General features: G+C 31.1%; 1 protein-coding gene across 1 annotated transcript in view; it reads left to right on the top strand.

The window, feature by feature from the left end:
* The window catches only part of LOC140050531 (carbonic anhydrase-related protein 10-like), a 116586-nt gene that overhangs the window by 22931 nt on the left and 69861 nt on the right, over positions 1-23794 (top strand). Inside the window, exons 3-4 of the mRNA XM_072095770.1 lie at positions 3034-3179; positions 16846-17037. Coding sequence (XP_071951871.1) covers positions 3034-3179; positions 16846-17037 — 338 coding nt within the window. The remainder of the gene's footprint in view (positions 1-3033; positions 3180-16845; positions 17038-23794) is intronic.

The raw sequence follows: 23794 nt of genomic DNA, 5'->3' as shown, positions 1-23794 counted from the left end.
TGTAAATCCCCTCACTACTTTTACTGATAGAACTAACTAGCCTAGACTAGTCAGACGGAGATGTCATTGACCAGGACAGGGTGGTAATTTTGGTCAATTGTACTAACCGATTGTAAATGCAACCAGTCGCGTTTTAAAATTGGGTTATAAAATCCACTTTTATAGTATTTTGTATGGTATGTCATTAGCTAAACAAAAACACACAACCGACCAGCAGTGTTCCAACCTGTTTTTTAGAAGTTATTTCTATATAAATACATGATTATATACCATTAGTTACTAGAATGCGTAAACATTGAAATTGCGGTAGCGCAATGTATTTTGTGACAATTTGAAATGCGTCAAATCTGTTAAAACATTTCAACTTTGTTAAAAATAAGTTAACCTCCCGAAATTGTTAATTTCGGGGTTGGAACGTCTGGTCTAGGTCCTCCTTACAAAATACAGCAAGTTGATTTATAGAGACCGCTTTCAAAACACATCCGATTTCATGATGTGGTAAAATTATTATATTACGATTGGCCAAGGTTAGTCAAGAATTGTCTGTTCTGATCAATTTAAAAAAAACATTGAATGAGAATATAGATTCTATTTTTTAAAAAAACATGCCTTAATTATTATATAAATTCCTAAATTATTTTTCAATTTCCGAAATTCATTTTTTTTCTCATATTAACTACAATATTTAATCAAGTGACAGTTTAGTTTCTGGCGCCACTAGAAACATATCAACATTCATTAGATTTCATAACTGTAGAGGCCTACAAATATCCTATAATCAACAGAAGTCATACATTTGAGATTCAAATTATGTTGATATCAATCTAACGATATTTCCAATCTTATAACTATGCTGCTTGATTGAACTAAAGACTTATGAATATGTTATAAATATTTATTATATATTATAACTGTTATTGATCATATAGAGTATGATGGATTAGTCGAACTCCTGCACGCTGCATTTTGAAACCAATTTCAGACACGGTATTCGCCGAGTGCAGGACGCCAATGATAAATTATGATCATGGAATTATGTTACTAGATTCCTAGGCACCTGTTGTACGAAAAAATTTCAATATAGCTGAAATAAGAAACAATAATCAACAAATTGTATGAATAATACATGAAAACAATGAAAATGGGGTCTTAAAACCTTAATAATGACGGAATACAGTTTCGGGAATAACCTCCTAAACATGTTAAAATGTGAAAATCGGCTAGACCACTGGTGAACTTCTTCGAGTCTGATTATTATGACTGGTAGATGAGCAGCTAGATATACATTTTCAGATCATACTGCTGTAGTATAAACTGTTGATATGTTGGATAATTCAGAATGATCAGCAAAAACTATCGTCGATTTCTCCACATCGCATTATTATTATACCTATGCATAAAGATATGTTGCTTTAAATTGCTTTACTTGCTTTATCCATAAAGTATTTGATTTGAATATGCTTAACTGAAAGCCATGCTTCTTTTTGGGATATGGAAAATATCTTAAATTGCCTTGGTAGAACCATCTAGTGTGAAACTATGTTTGACTGCCTTGGTAGAACCATCTGAGTGTGAAACTATGTTTGACTGCCTTGGTAGAACCATCTAGTGTGAAACTATGTTTGACTGCCTTGGTAGAACCATCTAGTGTGAAACTATGTTTGACTGCCTTGGTAGAACCATCTAGTGTGAAACTATGTTTGACTGGCTTGGTAGAACCATCTAGTGTGAAACTATGTTTGACTGCCTTGGTAGAACCATCTAGTGTGAAACTATGTTTGACTGCCTTGGTAGAACCATCTAGTGTGAAACTATGTTTGACTGCCTTGGTAGAACCATCTAATGTGAAACTATGTTTGACTGCCTTGGTAGAACCATCTAGTGTGAAACTATGTTTGACTGCCTTGGTAGAACCATCTAGTGTGAAACTATGTTTGACTGCCTTGGTAGAACCATCTAGTGTGAAACTATGTTTGACTGCCTTGGTAGAACCATCATTGTGAAACAATGTGTGTGACTGCCTTGTAGAACCATCTAGTGTGAAACTATGTTTGACTGCCTTGGTAGAACTATCTAGTGTGAAACTATGTTTGACTGCCTTGGTAGAACCATCTAGTGTGAAACTATGTTTGACTGCCTTGGTAGAACCATCTAGTGTGAAACTATGTTTGACTGCCTTGGTAGAACCATCTAATGTGAAACTATGTTCGACTGCCTTGGTAGAACCATCTAATGTGAAACTATGTTTGACTGCCTTGGTAGAACCATCTAATGTGAAACTATGTTTGACTGCCTTGGTAGAACCATCTAGTGTGAAACTATGTTTGACTGCCTTGGTAGAACCATCTAGTGTGAAACTATGTTTGACTGCCTTGGTAGAACCATCATTGTGAAACTATGTTTGACTGCCTTGGTAGAACCATCTAGTGTGAAACTATGTTTGACTGCCTTGGTAGAACCATCTAATGTGAAACTATATTTGACTGCCTTGGTAGAACCATCTAGTGTGAAACTATGTTTGACTGCCTTGGTAGAACCATCTAATGTGAAACTATGTTTGACTGCCTTGGTAGAACCATCTAGTGTGAAACTATGTTTGACTGCCTTGGTAGAACCATCATTGTGAAACTATGTTTGACTGCCTTGGTAGAACCATCTAATGTGAAACTATGTTTGACTGCCTTGGTAGAACCATCTAGTGTGAAACTATGTTTGACTGCCTTGGTAGAATCATCTAATGTGAAACTATGTTTGACTGCCTTGGTAGAACCATCTAGTGTGAAACTATGTTTGACTGCCTTGGTAGAACCATCTAGTGTGAAACTATGTTTGACTGCCTTGGTGGTAGAACCATCTAGTGTGAAACTATGTTTGACTGCCTTGGTAGAACCATCTAGTGTGAAACTATGTTTGACTGCCTTGTAGAACCATCTTGTGTGAAAAATTTGTGTGAACACCAGTAGTTTATAAAATAATGTTTTAATTATCATTGTAATATAATACTAAACCATTACTGATTTCTTTTTTCTTCAGGACCGGAAAAATGGTCCACTTTACGAGGGAAGGGTCTTTGGAAAATGTGCATGGATGGAAAGAATCAGTCACCAGTTGACTTACAAGCGAGTAGGCTAATATTTGACCGCACGTTAGACGGACTTAAATTTGATGGTGAAAATGAGGTAGGAACAACTTTTATTACAATTGATTTCTCATACTTAGTACCGGTGTCTATGGAGAAACTGTATGTAGACAAATTTAAGGGAAAAAAAACGTTCTTCTTGTTCAATGAAGGAAACAAAAGTCATATTGTCCTTCTTGCTTGCTTACCTGGATAAACCGATATTGGCCTTATTCTCTCCCGCTACAACACAGAAAATATATAAAATTCATTGATAATAGTACAATCAATAAACCCTGACATCAAGTGGAAACACAGTTATTCGACAATTAACATCATTATCATCATTTTTTGTGACATATCTAGCACTCATAGACAACCAATAACAATTTCCCATATTTTCTGTGACTACATTAATTTTAGAGCTAAACTTTGTGAGTTCATTTAGGCCTCTATGGTTAAGTAAAGTTTAAATGAACAGCTTTTGATCTTACTGATCGGATGATGCAATAGCATTTTTATTTTAAAAAATCATTGTGATTGAGTCTTGTCATCACAGAAATCAAATCTATATTTTTGTGTGCTATTTTAGGAATCAGTAAAACTCGTCAGACTATAAGGGACCAAACACAGCCTCTTTAATTAGACATTCTTGACATTGCATGTTGTAGATATTAAACAATTTTTTTTTCAGTTATAATTTAAAAAAAAATATAAAATCAGTTTTAAATAAAAATAAGATTAATAACCTGAAGTAGCATGTATTTATTTGTACCAAATTTAGCTCATAACTTTTAGATTCTGATAAATAAATTGAGAAATATACCTAAAAATAAAGTTGTTTAGTTAATACAGGAGAAATCTAATAATTTATCCTTACTATCTATTTGGTAATACTTTCGTATCACATGCTGCTTAGTATTACTATTAGTTTTCGTGCACAGTAAATGTTATTGCTTGTTCAGCATTTTAGTAAACATTTTGACTGGGATGTTATGCAATGCGAGGTGGTTGACTTTTGCACTTCGATTGGCTAATAAGGTGATACTGTGTAAATGGTTGTTTAGAAATATAGCCATAAAACTGTAATGTACTCATTACTATACTATCTAGTTGTGAGTTGGAAAATACTTTTAAACTTAAAAAAAAAACTTTTGAGTTACAATGAAGTCACACTCATTTCTTGGCTCTGGTATACCAGGGAGTTTATGTATTGTCATTATTGATTAATTATGTTGTAAATCATTAATAGTTGCCACCATTACATTTATTGGTAATGTCAAGGTTATATTACACAACTGTTATTTTTGTCAACACTAGGGTAAGGTACTATATGTCACCTACCTGTATACTATACTGTTGATTCTTTTTCTTGATAAGACCTATAAATTCAGAAAGAACATTTTATATTTCTCGGATAAGGACTATTAACCGTAAGTCCAGTGTACACATCTAGCTCATGTGCACTTTAAAGAACCTAGTACATCTTTCGAGAGTAGGGGGTTACCCCGGTGTATTAGGACATCACAGCCACTGATCATAACTGGGCCCTCTGGGAGACCAGTCTTTGACTGAAGAGGTTACTCAGTATATATATATATATCGTGAATAAAAATACTGTAAGATGAGGGCGTATCAATTTGATCTCTGGTGCGCGTGCATACAACTGAGGACTAGTGCTGTTCCGCCGTACCACGCCGAGAATGTTAAAGAGTCGCTATCCAATCGAGTTCGAACAATACCATGAAAGCCCCAGTGGTCTAATGGTTAGGACATCTGCATATCAAGCAGGCGGTCCGAGTTCGAGTCTTGGTTAGGGCGACTTTTTCTCATTCTCACAGATTTCCTCCATCTTTATCATTTCAAATTAATTAATTAAATTTCAGTATATCACAAATTTAGAATTAATGTTCTTTGCCTGATTTATTTATATATATATATATATAAATATATATTTCAATCAATCAATCAATAATTTACATAAAAGTTTTTAATTAAATATTAAATGTAAAATATGTTTTTCTATTTACATCAAACAACTATAATACAACTTTTCAGAGATGTTTCATACATACATCATCAGTTTTATTTCTATAAAATATGCAAATTACTAATTTACATACATGAGGAAGATTTTAAATTCAGTATACAGTAGTTAACAAAGATCTATCATGCAAAATATGTTTTCCTATTTGAAAGTTCATTATAACAACTATATAAATACAAATCTATTTTTATAGGCAGGAAGTTTCTAATTCAATATACAATTTCACACTATGCAACATGGCCACTTCTTAGTTTCAAAACTCTTGCTTGATTCTTTTTATTTAGAACAAACATTTACATTTCCAATTTCCATTAGGTTATTCCTATTGATTTTAGGTTTTTTATCCAACTTGTTATTCTGCCTATGTGCCATATGCAAATTAACATCAACAAATGTATGGCTATGTGTGAGATGGAATTTAAAATTGTATGCATAATAAATTTTTTTAAATGTTTCAAAACCACAACATTTTATAGACCCTTCTTCATGTAGAAAAATTATGCAGAAATTAATAACCTTCTACCTTTAATTTCATGTCAATTATGGTAAAATTGTGACTATTCAGTCAGGCTTTTCAATGAATTGCACTGCACAAAATTCTTAAACCTTTTACAAAACTTGCTAGAATAGAACCTTCAAATGTGTTGTAATGTGCAATAGAACTATTAAATGGGGTGTACTGTGTAATAGAACCATTAAATGGGCTGTGCAATAGAACCATTAAATGGGTTGTACTCTGCAACAGAACCATTAAATGGGGTGTACTGTGTAATAGAACCATTAAATGGGCTGTGCAATAGAACCATTAAATGGGATGTACTGTGCAATAGAACTATTAAATGGGTTACTATGCAATAGAACCATTAAATGTTAACAATAATACTGAACGTAATATTAAATTAAAATGAATTAAATAAAAGAATTAACCAATTAAAAGGTTATATTTAAGGACACTGAGGATACTTAAGCCTACTGTGTAAATACTGAACGACATGTGAAATGGCAAGGATACACCCAGAGATATTGTTATAAAAATCTTATTTGAAGTTTAATATTCTTTAGAACATACGCATTAATAACTTTGAGTTCCTTGAATTATTGGTTGGTAGAAAAAATAGTTTTATGCTGCAAACATTTGATGAATTTTCTAAATTAATTCATTATTGATTTGTTGCAAATTCTGATTTAGAATCAGGGTAGAGAATTCACACTTGGAATGACAATTTCATTTATGCATATCATCTTCATGCTTTCAGTTCTATGGTGATGTATGTTTGTTGATAAATTAAAGAGACATTATAACTTTAATATTTTCTTATTTTTATCATAGTTCTCTCCTTTGAATATGAAAAGTAACTCTCACAACAATAGGTTCAACCCATACATTACATTTTTTCTAGTTTAGGGCGTATTAATTTGATCTCTGTTAAGTTTGCGTACAATGAGAACTAGCGCTGTTCTGCTGTAAAATGCAAAGGATGTTAAAGTGACTCTATCCAATCACATTTTGTTAGGACATCTGCATAACAAGCAGAAGGTTTCCAAGTTCTTGTTTGGGGCAGATTTTTCTCATTCTAACTGATTTTTTCATCTTTATCATTTCATCTTTTTCATTTTGTGTGCCACTGTTAATTTACATTTTTTAGATATAAAAGACACAAAGATATGACTTACATCCCTGGCACTAGTTCATGATTGAACCTTGGGATTGGAAGGCAAGCACGCTAACCACCAACCTACAGCTCTACTACACCACAAATTTAGTTCTCTTTTGATAATTTGAACTGATAAAAATGAGATATTTTAATCTTTATGATTAAAACTTGAGTTTAATTACTTTAACTTACTTTTAATAATTTAATTCAATTTAAATCAATTAAAATGTTCGTTTATTGAGTCAAAATTACACCAGAGGAATGTACAGTGCTTCTTGAATTGTATTGAAATTATTATTCAAACGCTGTGAAAGAAAACTTGGTCAAAATCATCAAGTTAGAATGACTTTGTCGCGATAAATAAATCACATTTCGAATGATTAACGACGAAACGGGATTCTTTGAGCGGTGTACATCGCAAAAGAACTTCTATCATCATTCAGATAAATTTAATGGATGTAGGAACTTTTAAAAACAAGCTATTATGTAGTCCAAATCAGATTCTGTTGATATCGGTGATGGATAAAAACAGGTTTGTTGTGTCTTTTTAATCGTTATCACATCCAACAAACTTTACCTCGTCTATTATAAAACAGAATAATAAATTTTGTTTTAAATCTTTCTGGAGGATGGTCATTTCAGTGTTTAGTGAAGTGTGAGCTGATGCTGGTGATAATAATAATTACTGTACTGTTATTATTAATATTATTATTACATTTCTTTACCCAAAGTAGCTCAAACATTTTAAACTGGTTTTCATTGGGGCCCTTCATACAACATTATACATTGTTACAAACTCAGGAGAGACTAAATTATTAATAAACACATCAAATAATTTTGATTTGATGACCCTTACAAAAGTCTCGGTTCTCAAATCAACGGGCAAATTGTTCCATATATTTGTTCCACTAACACAAAAAAGGGACCTTAAGTTTCATAACATTGGACTGTCTTGTTTCACGTGAATAGGTTTGTCATGCCTATATGGGTGTCAAATTGTTGAGACATAAATTGATAAATTCAAACTTATTCAGTTCAAATGAATTTGGTTTAAAATATTTGTTTGTATAGATTTTCTGAATATTTAGGTCCGCTGTGCGTGGGTTTAAACGTAGTAGTTTCATTGGTAGCATTTCAATGTCATAAGTTGGGTCAATCCTTGATCACATGAATACCAATATCAGCTAAATAATGTGTATATATACCTCAGGTTTAACCATTGGAATACTTACGAATTAATTTGAAACAATCATTTATTAAAAAATCTTTTCATTGGAAAAAATCTGTTGATTAATTAATTAATGATGTCTAAAGTTCCATCAAATCATTTCAGAATCAATAGTCAAAATAGAATAATTGTCAAAATCTTATTAAAAAAATTGTGATTACTAGTGATTTTCCACCATACCACACTGAGAGTGTTATGTTAGAATTTGAGGCTATGCAAATGTATTGTTGGTTTATTGGTAGAATACTATCAAGCAGAAGATGTTTGGTTTGAATCTTGGTTGTGGCAAATTTTTTCATTCTCACAGATTTCCTTCAAAGCTTAAAAATTAATTTTCAGTATTTATATCATAGAGCAGTGTTTTTCATGTTAAGCAGATTAATTATACATAAAAAAAAAATAAAAATATGAATATGATTTGTAATTATCATGTTCTAGGCTTTTTAAATTTTTGATGACTTCTTTTTTATTACTTTTGACAGCATAAAGTTATTAAAATCTTTGACATTAATATACAAAAAGCTATTATCACATCAATCATTTTCTTTCCTTTTGGTATGTGGAAATTGTTTAGTAATATTGATTTTTAAAATGTATGTATTATACAAATATTGACTGGTTATAGGGTCATTGTCTCAATAATAACCATAAAATTAGCTATTATATCTCCAAGTGCAGTTATTATTATTGTTCATAATCATAAGTTTATTAGTTACAATGTGAATGATGTTATATATTATTTATATTTTTATAATTTTGTTATTTTCACACAGTACAGTATGTATAGTGACATATCCAGAGGGGGTGCATTCTTTAAACACCATGTCACCCCTCCCACCCTTTACAGGCATCTATTCCAATTTAGGATGTTAAATTTCCCTAGTGTATATTTTTAATTTATATTAGTAGTGTTATTTATAAATCAAAAGGCAAATTATTGAAAAGAAATCAAATTAAGCAAAACTAAATCAAAACAATAAAGTAAAATTTGGCCACAATGTGCTGATCTGGTAGGCTGCCATTTAGGTCCTAAATTCAAATTTCCTCAGTTTCCAATTGAACTTGAAGACCAGAATAAATACTATTAATTTATATAGCGCACATATCCAAAGAAATTGCAGAGCTTTTGGGCAACACTAACCCTTCCTCAGTCTTCCAAGTGTTATTGTTTATACATGTGTTCATTTTTTAACCCCTTACCCCATCTTCCTTATGCAAATACGTCTAGATAGTTGCCTGGTACAGTTTGTAGTTTGGTTGAAAATTCACAGACAATCAAAGCGGAAAATGGTCTGTACGGTACTTTGAAATATTGCGTAAAAATGTGATGTTTACGCAAATAAATTCTTTCTTTCCCCAGCGGAAAAAGAAGGAATACTAGACGGATTCCGTTTCTTCTTCGTTTACCTCATGGGTGTAAGATCGCATGTTTTTATACGATATTGATTTTAGACCAACTTCATTCTTGATCAGTGTAGCATGTATATTGTTTTTTCGTTTTTCTTGAGTTTCATCTTTATTAGCTGGTCTCCTGGGAACGGTACCGTTTCACATATAATTGTTACCGGCTCCCTGGAGCCGGATACTAAATGCCATGAATTTAATAGGAAACGATGACAGATATAACTCTATTTACAATTCTATAGTTTAATAATGTTTCTTCTGTAAATTTATATTTGATATTCAAATAGTTTAGTTTGTCGTTAAATAATTCATAGCAATAAGAATGATTTAAATAAACTAATTATAAAAATATTTAAATATTTTTAGATTGTCTATTCATTAAAATTATTTTAATATACAATGCATGTAATCATTTTCAGGATTAAGATACTATAGGTCAATGACCTTTGGCTAATCCTTTTAAATCCCAAAGGGTCATCAATAAAATTAGAATAGTTATTACAACTGTTAATAAATGTAATTAGCTGGTAGTAGTTTATTTAGTTAGGAATCCAATATCGTCTAAGTGTAAATCACTAAGATCGCTTACCCTAAAAAGAAACATCCTTAGTATAATCGCCTTGCTAAAATACATAATTTTACAAACACAAAAGAACAAGTTATTATTAAAAAAATAGAAAAAAAACAATGTAAAATGTATGCGATATTGAAAGAAAAAATGTCACATTTTGACCTAATTTATGCAATAAAAAATGATATTTAAAATGTAAAAAAAGACAGGTTGTTGTGCTCATTATCATTACCGATTAAGTACATGTGACCTCTTCAACGTAATAGCTATAATATGCTATCTAAGTATATCAATCATCGGCTTTAATGAGAACAATCCCCTGGGTCATATCCAATGTCTTGTTGCAGTTTATTTAAAATCATAATATCATCGTTATAATAGTTTTATTTATTAGGCTTGTTTAAGTAGATAGGATACTTAGAGACTTGAAACTCATAAAATTCAAATAAATAGACCTATACTATATGCTGTATCATAAAGTAGAATTGTTTGTGATTATAGGAAGAACTGCGCAAGTTTTTAAAAACAAATTTGGAAAACATTGGATTTCCAAAATCATTTTTGGGTTGTTTTTTTTGTACTACTGTGCAGTTGGTATAAAGATTTAATTGAACAAGAGAAATTTTAATTAGTGATGAGCCATAATACTATCTTGTCTCTCCCTTAAACATATTTCCGAATCGTCATAAAATAATAATAAGATTAGACTAAAATTTGTATAACACTGAGATGTGATTGGAGGGGTAATCCTGAAAAAGTTTACAAAAAGTTGGCCATGCTAATAGTATACCCCTAATTATTAAAATGATACAAAATAAACCAATCAAATGGGAAGGATACACTAGTAGAATATGTGTTTTTATAGAAAAGAAGAATATTTTAATTTCATCTTTATAGCGAGAATATGCTAAAGGCCCATTTACACTAAACTAGGATGATAACGATCAACGATAATAGATAAAAATACATTTTTTACACTTAAAACAAAAGAAATCTAACAAGTTTTCATCCTATAACTATAGGATGACCATCTATGCTTCCTTTGATGAAAATGATATTTTCACACGTCCAATAAAATGACGTCATGATTGATAAGATAGCATAAATGATAGTTATTATTAAGGCAGACAAGACCATGCAGAGCACGGGTTACTGGTAGACCACAATTTAACTATTTTTTTATTATTTTTTTATTTTAATTAATTTTGAAATAGGTAACAAATCTACCACACACAAAAAAATTGCGAAATATCAAAACCATTGACATAAAAAAATTTGTCAATGAATAAAAATTAACACACACAAACAAAACGATTTCAAATGGTTTGATTGTTTAACAGGAAAACAACTTTTAAGTTGTTAAAACAATTCATGTTTCCGCAGCAAGGTGTTTTTATTCAATTTATGTCCTTTTTTTTATGTTATATAATATCAAATAATTAATACACCACGAAAAACCCAAAATAATATAGTTTGGCATTTTATACTTTCGTTAGTATTTGCGCCAATCATCTAATTCACACAGCACAATATTTCTTTAGCATCTTTTATTTTCGTAAAGTCAAAGGTAAAGTCTAAAGTTCCATATCCAGTATTGCTTTCATTTTTTCAGCTTATATATATTTCAAAGTGAAGAGATAATGTATAACAAAATCAATGGCCGTAACTAGTGATACAATTTGTTTTTATTTTTTATTTAATAATATTAATTGGTATAAAATAGTGGGATGTGGGTGGAGAATAATATTAATACTAAACTTTATTTTGCCATCCTCAAGAAGATTTAAATTATTGTTTTTGTATAGTTAACAAGATTTATTCCTTGTAGACAGTTAAAATGTTCTCAAACATGATTTCATTCATTTATTCAGCATTAGTCCAAAAACATATTCATTCATCCGTAAAGAAATTGTCTATAATCCAGTGAAGATGCTCTTTACTAGGAGACGAACTGTAGGCATATTTCACACACCTTCGTCAGTTTCTATAGCTGGAAACATCTTTTATTGCTCCCACTAAGAGATCCGTGTCGTCAGTATGACTAGATTAATCAACATTCATGGAAAGTAATAAAAAGGCTACAATTACTACTAATGTACTACTGTATGCCTCGTAATAAAAGCTATTTTAAACTCAATTAATAAAAAGCAAGTGCAAAACTTGATTCCCTAAATATCACGTTTTCAGGAAGGACGTTTACATGGCCAAAAGGTACGTTCTTTCTTGCTTACTTTCATTAGCTTATAACATGTTTTTTTAATGAAAGGCCTACAACAGAATATTTATCCTTATTTAATAGAAATATGAGTAAAAGCTGGGGTATGAAATATATATTTATGAAAAGTTTGATTCACAGATCAGTCCATTATGTTGTAGGGGTGCTTAATGAACTTTGCTCTCCCTGGGAAGAGCAAGGGCTATTGTCAGTTTATCCAGGTAAACTGTAGGCACGAAAATTTGACTGATCCGTTGCGTCATGATTGGTTAAATTACTTGCTGCGTGCTTACGTCAGTGTATTGCGTCCAAATGAGAACAAAGCTCGGTTTCTATGATTACAGCATAGTATGGTATGCACAGGTGAATGTCAATGACATTTATAGTGATGAAATTAAACTAAATCTCATATCGATAATCTTATTTTTATTATTGAAAGTTAAAATCGTCTTTAGCAATTACGATCAGGATTTACTGCCTTAATTTAAATTCTGTTTTCATAAAAATCAATAAGTGTTAATTATAAATGCATTTGACATCAATCCTAGTACTTTTAATTAATGTATTTTACATTCATTACAGGTTAAGTTTACATCTTAAATGTCAGTGAGGAAAAAAAATTGATTTTATTTAGGACATTACCGCACATACTGTTTTATTCATGATGTTTGTGATAGAAAGTTTTAACTTTTAAGACTGTAAATCCTAAAATTCCCACAAGTGAGAATCATGTTAATGAAAGGATTACTAAAAGATCATCCACATACGCAGTCAAAGGATCTCTCTGGTCAGTGCCCTCTGCTAATATGCTAATTGATAGTGTTAACGAGAAATGAATCCCGATATGTTACAATGGTAAAAAAGATACGTTTTACATTCATCAATGATATCAAATTGCATGTAAAACAAGAATGCTACTACTATAATGTTATAATACCCAAAAGCCAAAAAAAATTAAAATATTAATAATGAACAGTAATACCCCTCCTTTGAGATAGTAACACTATTCAGGAGGCGTTTTCATGACGCATCATGCCACTTGCGGCAATATTTTTACTCAATACTCGCGTGACCCACATGGCACCAATGCTGTACGTGCAATCTGACGCAAACCTGAACTGGAGTCCGAGTCGGACCGAAGAAGGTGTGAAAGGGCACTTTTCCGTGAAATATGAACAACCAACCCCTGTTAAGGGGACACTTTGTTGGGTGGTCCAAATATCGTCAAATATGAAAAACCTCTCAAATTGGATTTAGATTTTTTATTAATAGTATAAAATTATTTAAATTTTTGTGAAGCCATATCACTCATAATTGTATACGCACAAATATTGTCTATGGAACGTTATAGGGATTATGATAACAATTCATAAACTACAGACTTTGTTGAGATTTCTGTAAAGGATGCCAAGTGCACATTTCTTCTGATAACATTCAATGATGTAGCTATACAATATTTGTACACAACAGAAAATTAATGTACAAATTATTGGTAATGAGGGACTATGCCCGTAGTTCAATGTCCGACACTCGCAGCGGGAAAGAAGATGTTGTTGACAGTTCATGTTCAAATAAACATTGCAAATAGACCTTATACCTATGTATGAATCGTGATCTGCTGAGTATCTTCTAAGGTAAAATTATAATAATAGCCAGCCCCTGTCGACTCTGTGGACAGACAAATGAGCACCGTTTGGCGACAGTACTCGACACAAAGTAACTTGAAGATGAAGGTTATTTACTTGTAACATCTAATCTACTGTAGTTTGAGATGGTTATCGTAAAATTCGAATCAAATAAAAATGAATCCATAAAAGATGAAACTAGGATTTAAAAAAAATTAATTTTAGAAGTTTGAGAATATGAACTATGGAATTGTTACTCAATAGGCCTTCCATGTCCCAGAAATAAAACTAATTTAAACTGTCTCGCCACTAAGTAATTGATGGCCTCTATTTCTACATTTTAATACATACTTAGCAAGATACAGTAACATGCCAAATCAATAATAACCTGAAGAAAGAAAAAACTCTGCCGTCTCAGAGCCTTAGGGCTGCATGCATTAGTATCCTACAAAAATATTTATAGTATGCGTTTATTTTGGGTAGCTATCTGTTGAAAGAAATAATATACAGTATATCATTTTGTATTATGTTTTTTTTATAATGCTGTAGTATTGAATTTGTGGGCCCCAAAAGATTTATAGATAGGCTATATATAGGCTATAGATATTAATAGTATTTGTTTTTGGTGGAGCAGCTCTTGTTCTTCATCAAACAATCATTGATTTGACTTCAATATTAATTAGATTAAATATACCAGGCTGTAGCCAGAGTTTGATGAGAGAGGGTGGGTTCACTGTATCTGGTCTACTAGTAAATTCATATCTGGAATGGGGTTAGCCTGAAATTGTGCACAGAGTGGACAAGCATATACCACATACCATCAATGAAACCTGTTTTCCAGTCAACGTAACGTTACACCTAAAGACAAAAGATGTATAATAAATTGTTTTTATATTATAATTTAGTTTTTACAGACCTTAAAAGTGTATAAAAAAGGTGAAAAACATTGTCGCATTGTAAAAATCAAGATTTATCAGAGCGTACGTATTTTGTTCACAAAATATGTAAACCATTTGATTCGTCAATTTTAATGATCATAACGTTCCAAGATTGCAGATTTTAAATGTTTATATTTACCCCTTTTTTCTGTAAAATTGTTGAATTCTCAACTTCAACTGGAAAACACTTTAGGAGATGACAATTGTATTGTTAAATTTAATATTATAAATTAGGATTAAGTTGATCTTGAACAAGAATACTTTCATTATTGCCTATCAACACACACTTTCATGGGAGACATTTCTTCATGTTTATTATTACAGCTCAGAACATTTGTACCCACACAACTCTTGAGACAACAAACAAATTGCCTTGCAAATGATGAATGTAAGAGAGTGTAACTTTATGGTCGTTGAATTCAAACAATGCATACATTTTCCCTGTTGTATTAAAAACCTTAGTGATTTTACTAATGTGATATTCTCTTAGAATTTATGTTTAAAAATGCACAGACTATATATCTTAATTAAATATTTAAATTATGATGAGTGGGTGTATTATTATTGTAACATGTTAACAAAATACTAGACATATTATGTTCTCCTTCACTAAATGATTATCATTTCAATTTATAGTACTGTATACATGATAATGAATGTTTATGAGTGCAAATACTTCCATGAAGTAAAAGATAAAATGTTCTATTTTTACTTGATGAAAATATTTGTTCCATTGCATGAATACAAAATTGTTTTATATATCTAAAGTACAATGTCCTTATCATTTGAAGGTCGCGATTGAATATAACAAGAACTTGCATATACAAATTTCTAATGGCATATAAAGAAAAATGCACTCTTGATATCCTTTGAGTTTAATGGAGTATTTAGTTAATGAAAACATGTTTTTTCCCTAAAAAACATGAAAAATGAATATTAATAAAATCAGACCTTGAATAGGACATGGTATAGTTTTAACAAAGTTAATCACTTCTGTAGAAAAAAATGTTTTTTTTTTACTATACTTGTAAAATGACAATAAAAATAGTTAAATCCAACCAAAAGAAACAATTGCCTGGCAGCAAATTTGACTATTTTTTGCTTTCAATTACAGTTTTTTAAGGTATATCATTTTTTTTTCAATCCAATTTTTGATCAAAGTGAATAACTATAAATGGAATATTCAACAAAAAACTAATTATTTTCTCAGGGGGACAATAGATCTTTAAACAATTATATTTGGATATTGTACTGAAATCAAAATACAATATTTTACTTCATTGTTAGCTAATATTTCTACTGGTTTTCAATTATTTTTTACAGAATAGTCTAGTCGGTTTTTATTCCCCCAGGCAGTGTTCAATATTTATTTGAATAAATATCATATAATTCTAGGTTAATCAGTTTTGATTTTATAAGAGACCATATAAATTGTAAATGGTTTTTTAGATTGTGTATTTTGAATACAGATAGATGTTCTTATTTTTATGCTCATCAACAATATACAGTCCATGGTTTATTTACTTCTACTTTAAACTGAGTGCCAGATCTTAAAGTATAGAATAAAAAAAATATTAATAAAAAGAAATTTTGTTTATTTTGAAAGTTAAAGAAAACTTTGTTTAATGAGGATGACTCAAAACAGCCAAAGCTTATGCATTAGGCCGTCAAACATTTATAAATCGAACAATACATACACAATAAATGAGAAAAGTTTACAAAACAGGAAAATGGATAAACCTATAATTATTTTATAAAGATATATATTAATAAAAAAATATGCATTGCACACAATTATATAGGTTGAATTCAGCCAAAAACCCATTGGCAGGCAGCAAATTTGACTATTTTGTTTGCTTTAAATAAAAAAAAAAAAATTCAGGTAATTTATTTTTTTTTTGATTCAATTTTTTTTCAAAGTGGATAACTATATTTAAATGTGACATTAAAATGGCATATTCAACAACAAATTGTTAAAGAAGTATTTTTTACATGGACAATACATCTTTAATATTATTACATTGCTTCTTTGCCTTCTTTGCAGTTGAGTGGTAAAATAAAGAATACTGGCCACCATTTGCAGTTTGAAACTGATACGAATAGCAACAGAAAGTTCAGAGTTTTTGGAGGACCTCTTGATTATAGCTACACTCTTACTACAATCCGGTTACACTTTGGAAACACCAGCCAGCGTGGATCAGAGCACCTTGTCAATGGAAAAGCATTTCCTGGAGAGGTAAGTTTAGTTGGCAACAAATGCTAGCCCAAAAACCTTGCTTTTATTATTTAATGTGGAGCTGTCCAAGGAAAAACAGTTGTTGAAGCTAAATTTAAGATCTATTTTCCTTAAAACTTACCAGTTTCATAAGTTCATTTTGTCTTTCCAATTTTTCTTTCTGTCAGTGGAAAACCAGTACTAATTTTACTTTAAAGTCTTATTCACACTGTGGTTCACTTCACTCTCACGGTTGTTACTTGGATTAATTGATACTTTTACCTTAGAGACAACTTTCAAACTTAACAATGTGAAATGAACTCCATTTCCTGTAAGTTTAACCATGGAGGTATATATATAATTTTTATACCTCCATGGTTTAACTAGTCTAATAACAACTCCCTGGTTTAACCAACATATATGCTGTTTGTATTGTACTGTCTTAACAATAAAACTAGTTTGGTCATTCTTGCCGACTGATTTTCACTCGGTAAAACTAATCGTGCAGCCAAGATAAGATGAGAAGTTGCAAAAAGTGTTTGCAGTGGACTTTTTATTTTCATCCAGACCAGCCCAAATAATTTCCAGTGCAAATGAGTCATCATCACAACAAGTGTTGTATTTATTTTATTTCTATCACATACATAGTTGGCTATCTCAGAATAAAAATGTTTAGACAGATGCAAATGTAATGTATGATAAGGAATGAGATATAGCATTAACATTTTGAATAATAAATCACAATATTCAAAGATATCAAACATAATTTACATTGAATACTGTATGTAATCCATCTTGTGAAAATAAAGTGCATTACTAATCTGCTAGTCATATAGAAGGTATTGTGAGAAATAGCCTGGTGATAATTTAAAACATTTTAAAATTTAATTGGTAGGTAAAAAATTAAAAAGAATATTTTTCCCAAACTCTGACTATTTGAGAATACTCATGAGATGGTGTGTGATTAGAGGTCTTATGTTCAACTCCCACTTAAGAAGAATTTGATCAATTTGTTTTCAAATTTACAGATCATTTTGTACTATTATGTTAGAGTCAGTTAGAGTTACATTTTGCCATTTAGTAAAATTTGGTAAGTGAGTTGGTGCAGTACTTGTTAACTCATTAGTACTGAAACCTTGTAGACATAATTGGTAGGTCCTATCTGAGATCTTGTCTCAAGTGTTATCAATACAATTATGTCAGAATTTTGACAAGACATCTTGCTAATTTACATATACAGAACCTACCTACTCTAGAATAGTGGCATTACTTGGATACTAGAAATGATGTTTTCAGTGGCTTTTAATAGGTTGTTGATACTGTACTTGTATTTTTCACACTTACTATTATGATGTTTGTCTATCTACTGTAGCAGCTATAAACTTTAGATAATATTTAGGTTGTATTCATAACGCTTCTCATTATCACAAGATTTATGAATATTTATTTTAAAATTAGCCATTGTGAAAGGTATCCGTTTGAGCAATATTGTTATAAAACACAATACATCTATCTTTCATTATAGACATCATTTCCATTAAATCTTTTCTACTGTGTGATGCTCAAAATATTATAAATTACCTATATGTCAGGGAAATTCCATTTTAACAATTTTTAACAATTTTTCTTTCAAGCCTAAAGGTGTCGACACAGAACTCAACTTAACTTTGTCAACATAAGCGCTCAAGCAACTGAACGCAACTTACCTCAATTACTGATCGCAACCGACAGGCGCACAAAAAAATGTTGATATAAGTTTTTTTCAGTTACCCATATACATAATCGCTCGCACATCTAGTTCCTTTCAGTTGAGTTCCGTGTCGACATGATCTAAAACAGTTCCGGATAATAGTCCTAATTTCAAAAATTGATTTAAAAGACACTAAAATGAAATTCACTATACCAAAATAGACATCAACATTTTTTAATCAATGGGGGTTTTTAAAACCATTGAATATTGGTTCTTTTTTTGTGGTTTAAAAAAAAAAAATGTATTTTCTTAGTTATTAGAAACAGGCCCATTGATTAGAAACTGGAGATCTAGACCTTTTATGTTTGGAACTAGCCCCCCCCCCCCCAATCTATAGTATATCAAATATAATATGTTTCACCATCTTAAATCAATAGCTTATATAGAAAATGCTTTTTACAACAATCAACTATAAGTGATTCAATTAAATTTCAATTAAACAAGATTCATGCATTCCTTAATATTGATCGTTAATTCCGTAAGGAGTTATTACTAACAACATGTATTCAAATGTTTATTGCATATTATCACGGCCATACAGGGACAGGGATATTCTAGAAAAAGAATATGTAATTAATGAAAATGTATAGTAAGTGTTGTTAGATCGGCTTGGTAAATTACCTCGTGAATGTTGGTAGTTGAAATGTTACAATATAAAATGATTTTGAAACACTTCTTGCAGTAACCACATTTTGTTTAGTTACAAAGAAAGAAATAAAAGCAACTGTTTACGTGATTATGTAGCAAGCATTTCACATCTAAGTATTATCAGCACTACAGGACTTGGCACTATTAAATAAAATAAGAAGAGATGATGTACCGGTAAAGTCGACCGCTATGTAAAACCACAAAAACAAAAACAAATTCTATGTAGTCATTTCTATATTCTTAGGGTATGTTCAGACTCACAGAGTTACGGTGGAGTTATCTACGCAAGGTGTACGGTAATCCGCGCCAAGGTGTTCAGACACAACGATCAACATTCCAATGCCTTGCGTTTAAAACACTCTGATCAGGTCAAAGCAGATAGAACTATATGTATACATTCATGACAATGCATGAAAGTTTACATCGTTTACATTGGTTTTTTTTTTTAATTTTTATTTATATAATGTTTACCTTCAAATATACTGATTTGTTCTTACTACTTGTAGAATTGCATTTTAATTCAAAATAATTTAAAACGTAATTGTTACACGGACAATTATCTGATTAATTGATTTATTTTATGAATATATCGTATTACTGACGCCAACTTTACTGGTCGTAAAAACCTAAACCTGAAAATACATTTGACATAACAATTTCGCTGTCGTATCATAGGGTACGTGTATGTAGTTGTTGTCTGCTAATCGTGGTCGTGTATTTTCACTGGTTAAGGTTAAAATCACTGATGCATCACTGGTTTAGTGTTATGAAATCTACCCTCTCCCGCTAGAGTTATTAACGACACTGGTGCGGAGTAGCAGCTTCCAAACGCTAATCCGCGGCATGGTTCAGACACAAAAATATGTACGCCGCTTACATAACTCCACCGTAACTCTGTGAGTCTGAACATACCCTTAGTACTGTAAAATAAAAAGTTGTACAGTAGTAGCAATTTACAGGTGTTTACCTTTCCTACTACAGGTAGTTTACATTGATTAGATATGACAGGAAGTCTAACAGAATCAAAATTAAATCTTCGCTTAAGGAGTTAATGATGTCTTACGGTGTTTTTAGCAACTTTTTTTGACACGCTAAATTGATGATACGAGATTTCATAGGAGATGATCAATCGGAAAATGATAGCGTATGTGGCACATATCACATGTAATATGTTGGAAATAAGTTATTGTGTCACTAGAGTATAATATGTTGTCATGAAAATCGGTTTTGTTGAATTTTCATAGTAATTTGTTGATGTTATTTGCTGTAAACCATAGTATTTATTGTCAACTTCCTATATAGGCAATAACAAGATTCCTTGCGGGGTTCAAGAGTAAGCATAGATGATAGAGATATACAGTCAAATTTCCCATATTCTCTGAAAACTAGAACAAATTATACCACATCTGTTAAATTAAATTTTAAATTAGATTTTTAGAAATATTGCCGTAGCTTTTTCTGCTTTTTTCCTGTCTATTTTACTAAAAAATGAGTACAGTAAAAGTGGACACCTCAAGAAACAAAGTGATCCCCTTATATGGGTGTCCTTGAATTAGAGGTTAAACAGTGTTTAAGCGTATATTGTTCGATTCACTGAAAGGTGTCCAGGATAGGAATATCCTCTAAATATGAGTGTCCCAAAGGAGGGGGTTAAACTTATACTGTTTTTTAACTATTTTTGAAATAAATATTTGTATTTGATGCGCTCACACTCATCTACAACAACTATCAAAACTGTGAGTCACAGGTCGATCTCCTACCGTCTCCGAACACAGGTGACCTGAATTACATAAATCATAATAGAAATACGACAATACCGTAGAAATTTCACCCATGTGCGTGAGTCGACACCTACTGCTATGCTATGCGTGACAAATATGCACATTGCGAGGAAGCTTTGCAAACGTCAGACTGTATATTGATTTCTATGCATCATAGTAAACTGTATCTAGTTAAATTTATGTATCTTGTTACCATTTATAATTTACTTGGCCTAAATATCCTTCCAACAAAATCCTTTACATAATAACACCTTAATGTATCATTTTGTCGTGTCAAATTCGTTTAAACATCCAGACAAATATATTTTGTGGAATTAAGCATAGTCTGAAAGGTTGATAGATAGATATTGGTTAGATATATAATTTCAGATTCCCTAATCATAACTGATTAAATAATTTATTGTGGATATGTATATTCCAATGTTTTCTGTGAGTGATGTACTTATAAAGTCTTATTTCTACAATATATGTTCTTCCTTAGTTTTGTAGGCCCAGCTGATAAACAGAGGTAACATGCAAATATTACGCTAGCTATAGGCCTAGCCTGTTGTTGTCTTGTTGCTGAATTAATTGTCATTCTTTTTTTTGCTGAAAAATTATGGTTCTTACACTTGTTTTCTCTTCACGATCGATCAAAAGTGGGTGCATCACAAAAGCAAAACGAAAATATCAATCAGCGCACGATGCATACTAGTATTTATAGCGGCCGCTTAAATTATTAGAATTGACTTTATCTTCTCATTTGTAACCGTATAAAGTAATAGATTTTACATAAAATGTAATTTGTGACCTCAAATTAGATAAAAAAAAATGTAAGGAAAGTGTCTGCAAATCAAATATTTAAATTGCAAAAATTGGCAAGAAATATATACTTTATGGCATTTACGTAACAATTAAAAAAACATGCTCATTTATCAAAGGAAGTTGTTTATGACAATTTGGTTACGGTATGAGAGCATAACCACCTATTAATTTTTGATGTTCCAGCTGCAGTCCGTCCAATATGTCTTCAAAGTGAGTGACTCATCTAAAACTCCAGCTGAACAAGCGAACAAAACCAATATTACGTCGTTGTGGTAATTGTTTTCTCAGTTGACTTCACGTGTACAGGTTATCATAATGTTGCGTTGATTTAGCGATTTGGTCAAATTACTCTGTACAAACATTTAAACACTGTAACCATAAAAATCTCCATTTCAAACGTCAATCTCAATTTTTGTAAATCAAACTGTTTTCAGTTACCGAGGCAACTAAGCCGAATCAATTTTTCCGATATCGGTACAATTAATGGTGGCAATTTAGTGGCTATGAATAATTCAATTCATCGCTACCTATTCATCATTCTCACGTCGTCGTTTGACAATCATTGACTTGTTGCAAATGACTTTGAGGTATTAAAGTCAATAGAACATGTTATTTTCTAATTCTTTGTTTGTTGTAAGGTATTTGTAAAATACAATAGACGTTATTTTTCCATTCTATCTGCTAATTTGCATCTGTTCCACATTTCTATTAACATATATAAAAGCAGTTTAAGTGCAGTAGCCCTGTATACAGAAACATAGGCAGCAGGGCTTGCAGAATCACCTGCCCAGAGCCACCAAAAAGTAATGTTGACGTTTGTAGAAGTTTATTGCCTTTGTTGTGACGGAAAATCTTACAAGAAAAAACCAACTGTATTCCTCTCATTTTCTGATAGGCAGCAATGTCTAAACACTCTATGCTCAGAAATTAAATGGAAAGTTGACTTGAAATTCAATGCAGAGCGATGCAGGACTAAAATTTTACTAAAAAGTTTCAACAGGCCATTAGATTACCTGTGTCTTTAAGGAGTCTTAGGTTGTGGTTGTCACAAAATAAAAATCACATATGTGTAAACTTTAATTGATCTTACAAAACCCTAAAAAGAACATCCTATAATTTATTAATCTTTATTGCTTAATATTTCAAAATGAATAATTTAATGAGGGATTAATTAAAATCAAGTATCTTAGAATAAGAATCATGAGCAACATGCACATCACTATTCTGACCTACGAAGTAATCATTTCGGATTTCTACAAAGTTGTGAAAATATTTTCCAATTACAGTGCTGTCATGATGAAAAAAATATGAAGTGTGAAACGAAGAGAAATTACATTACAAGAGGAAAGTGAATTGATTGCATGAATAGAATGTCAAAATAATAATAAACTCCTTAAATATTGATTTTTTTTTGTGATTTTGGATCTAGGGAACATAGAGAGACAACAAACTTCCAATTATCATCTTTAATACAGATTTTGTAGGTACTGTGGAGATTTCAATTCACAGCAATTTGTCAGCATGAATAAATCCTTTCTTGAAAATTATGTAATAATATTGTAATAATTAGTTTATAATTTATGTATGTTTAAAAAAAAAATATAATTGCTAATAGGACTCATTGGAAATTAGGCGTTTCGGTTTTATGTGTCATCCTGCACTATATTTTTTGATTACCGAATATAAAATGGGCAAGAAGAGACTCGGATCTAGATCTCAGAGACCGCTTAGGAACATAAGGTTGAATAAGTTCAATTAATATTTCGTTACTAAATGGATAAAGAATATATTTAAA

Source organism: Antedon mediterranea, chromosome 5 (genome assembly GCF_964355755.1).
Source record: "Antedon mediterranea chromosome 5, ecAntMedi1.1, whole genome shotgun sequence".
Lineage (NCBI taxonomy): Eukaryota > Metazoa > Echinodermata > Crinoidea > Comatulida > Antedonidae > Antedon > Antedon mediterranea.
This window is presented reverse-complemented; position numbering and strand designations above follow the sequence as displayed.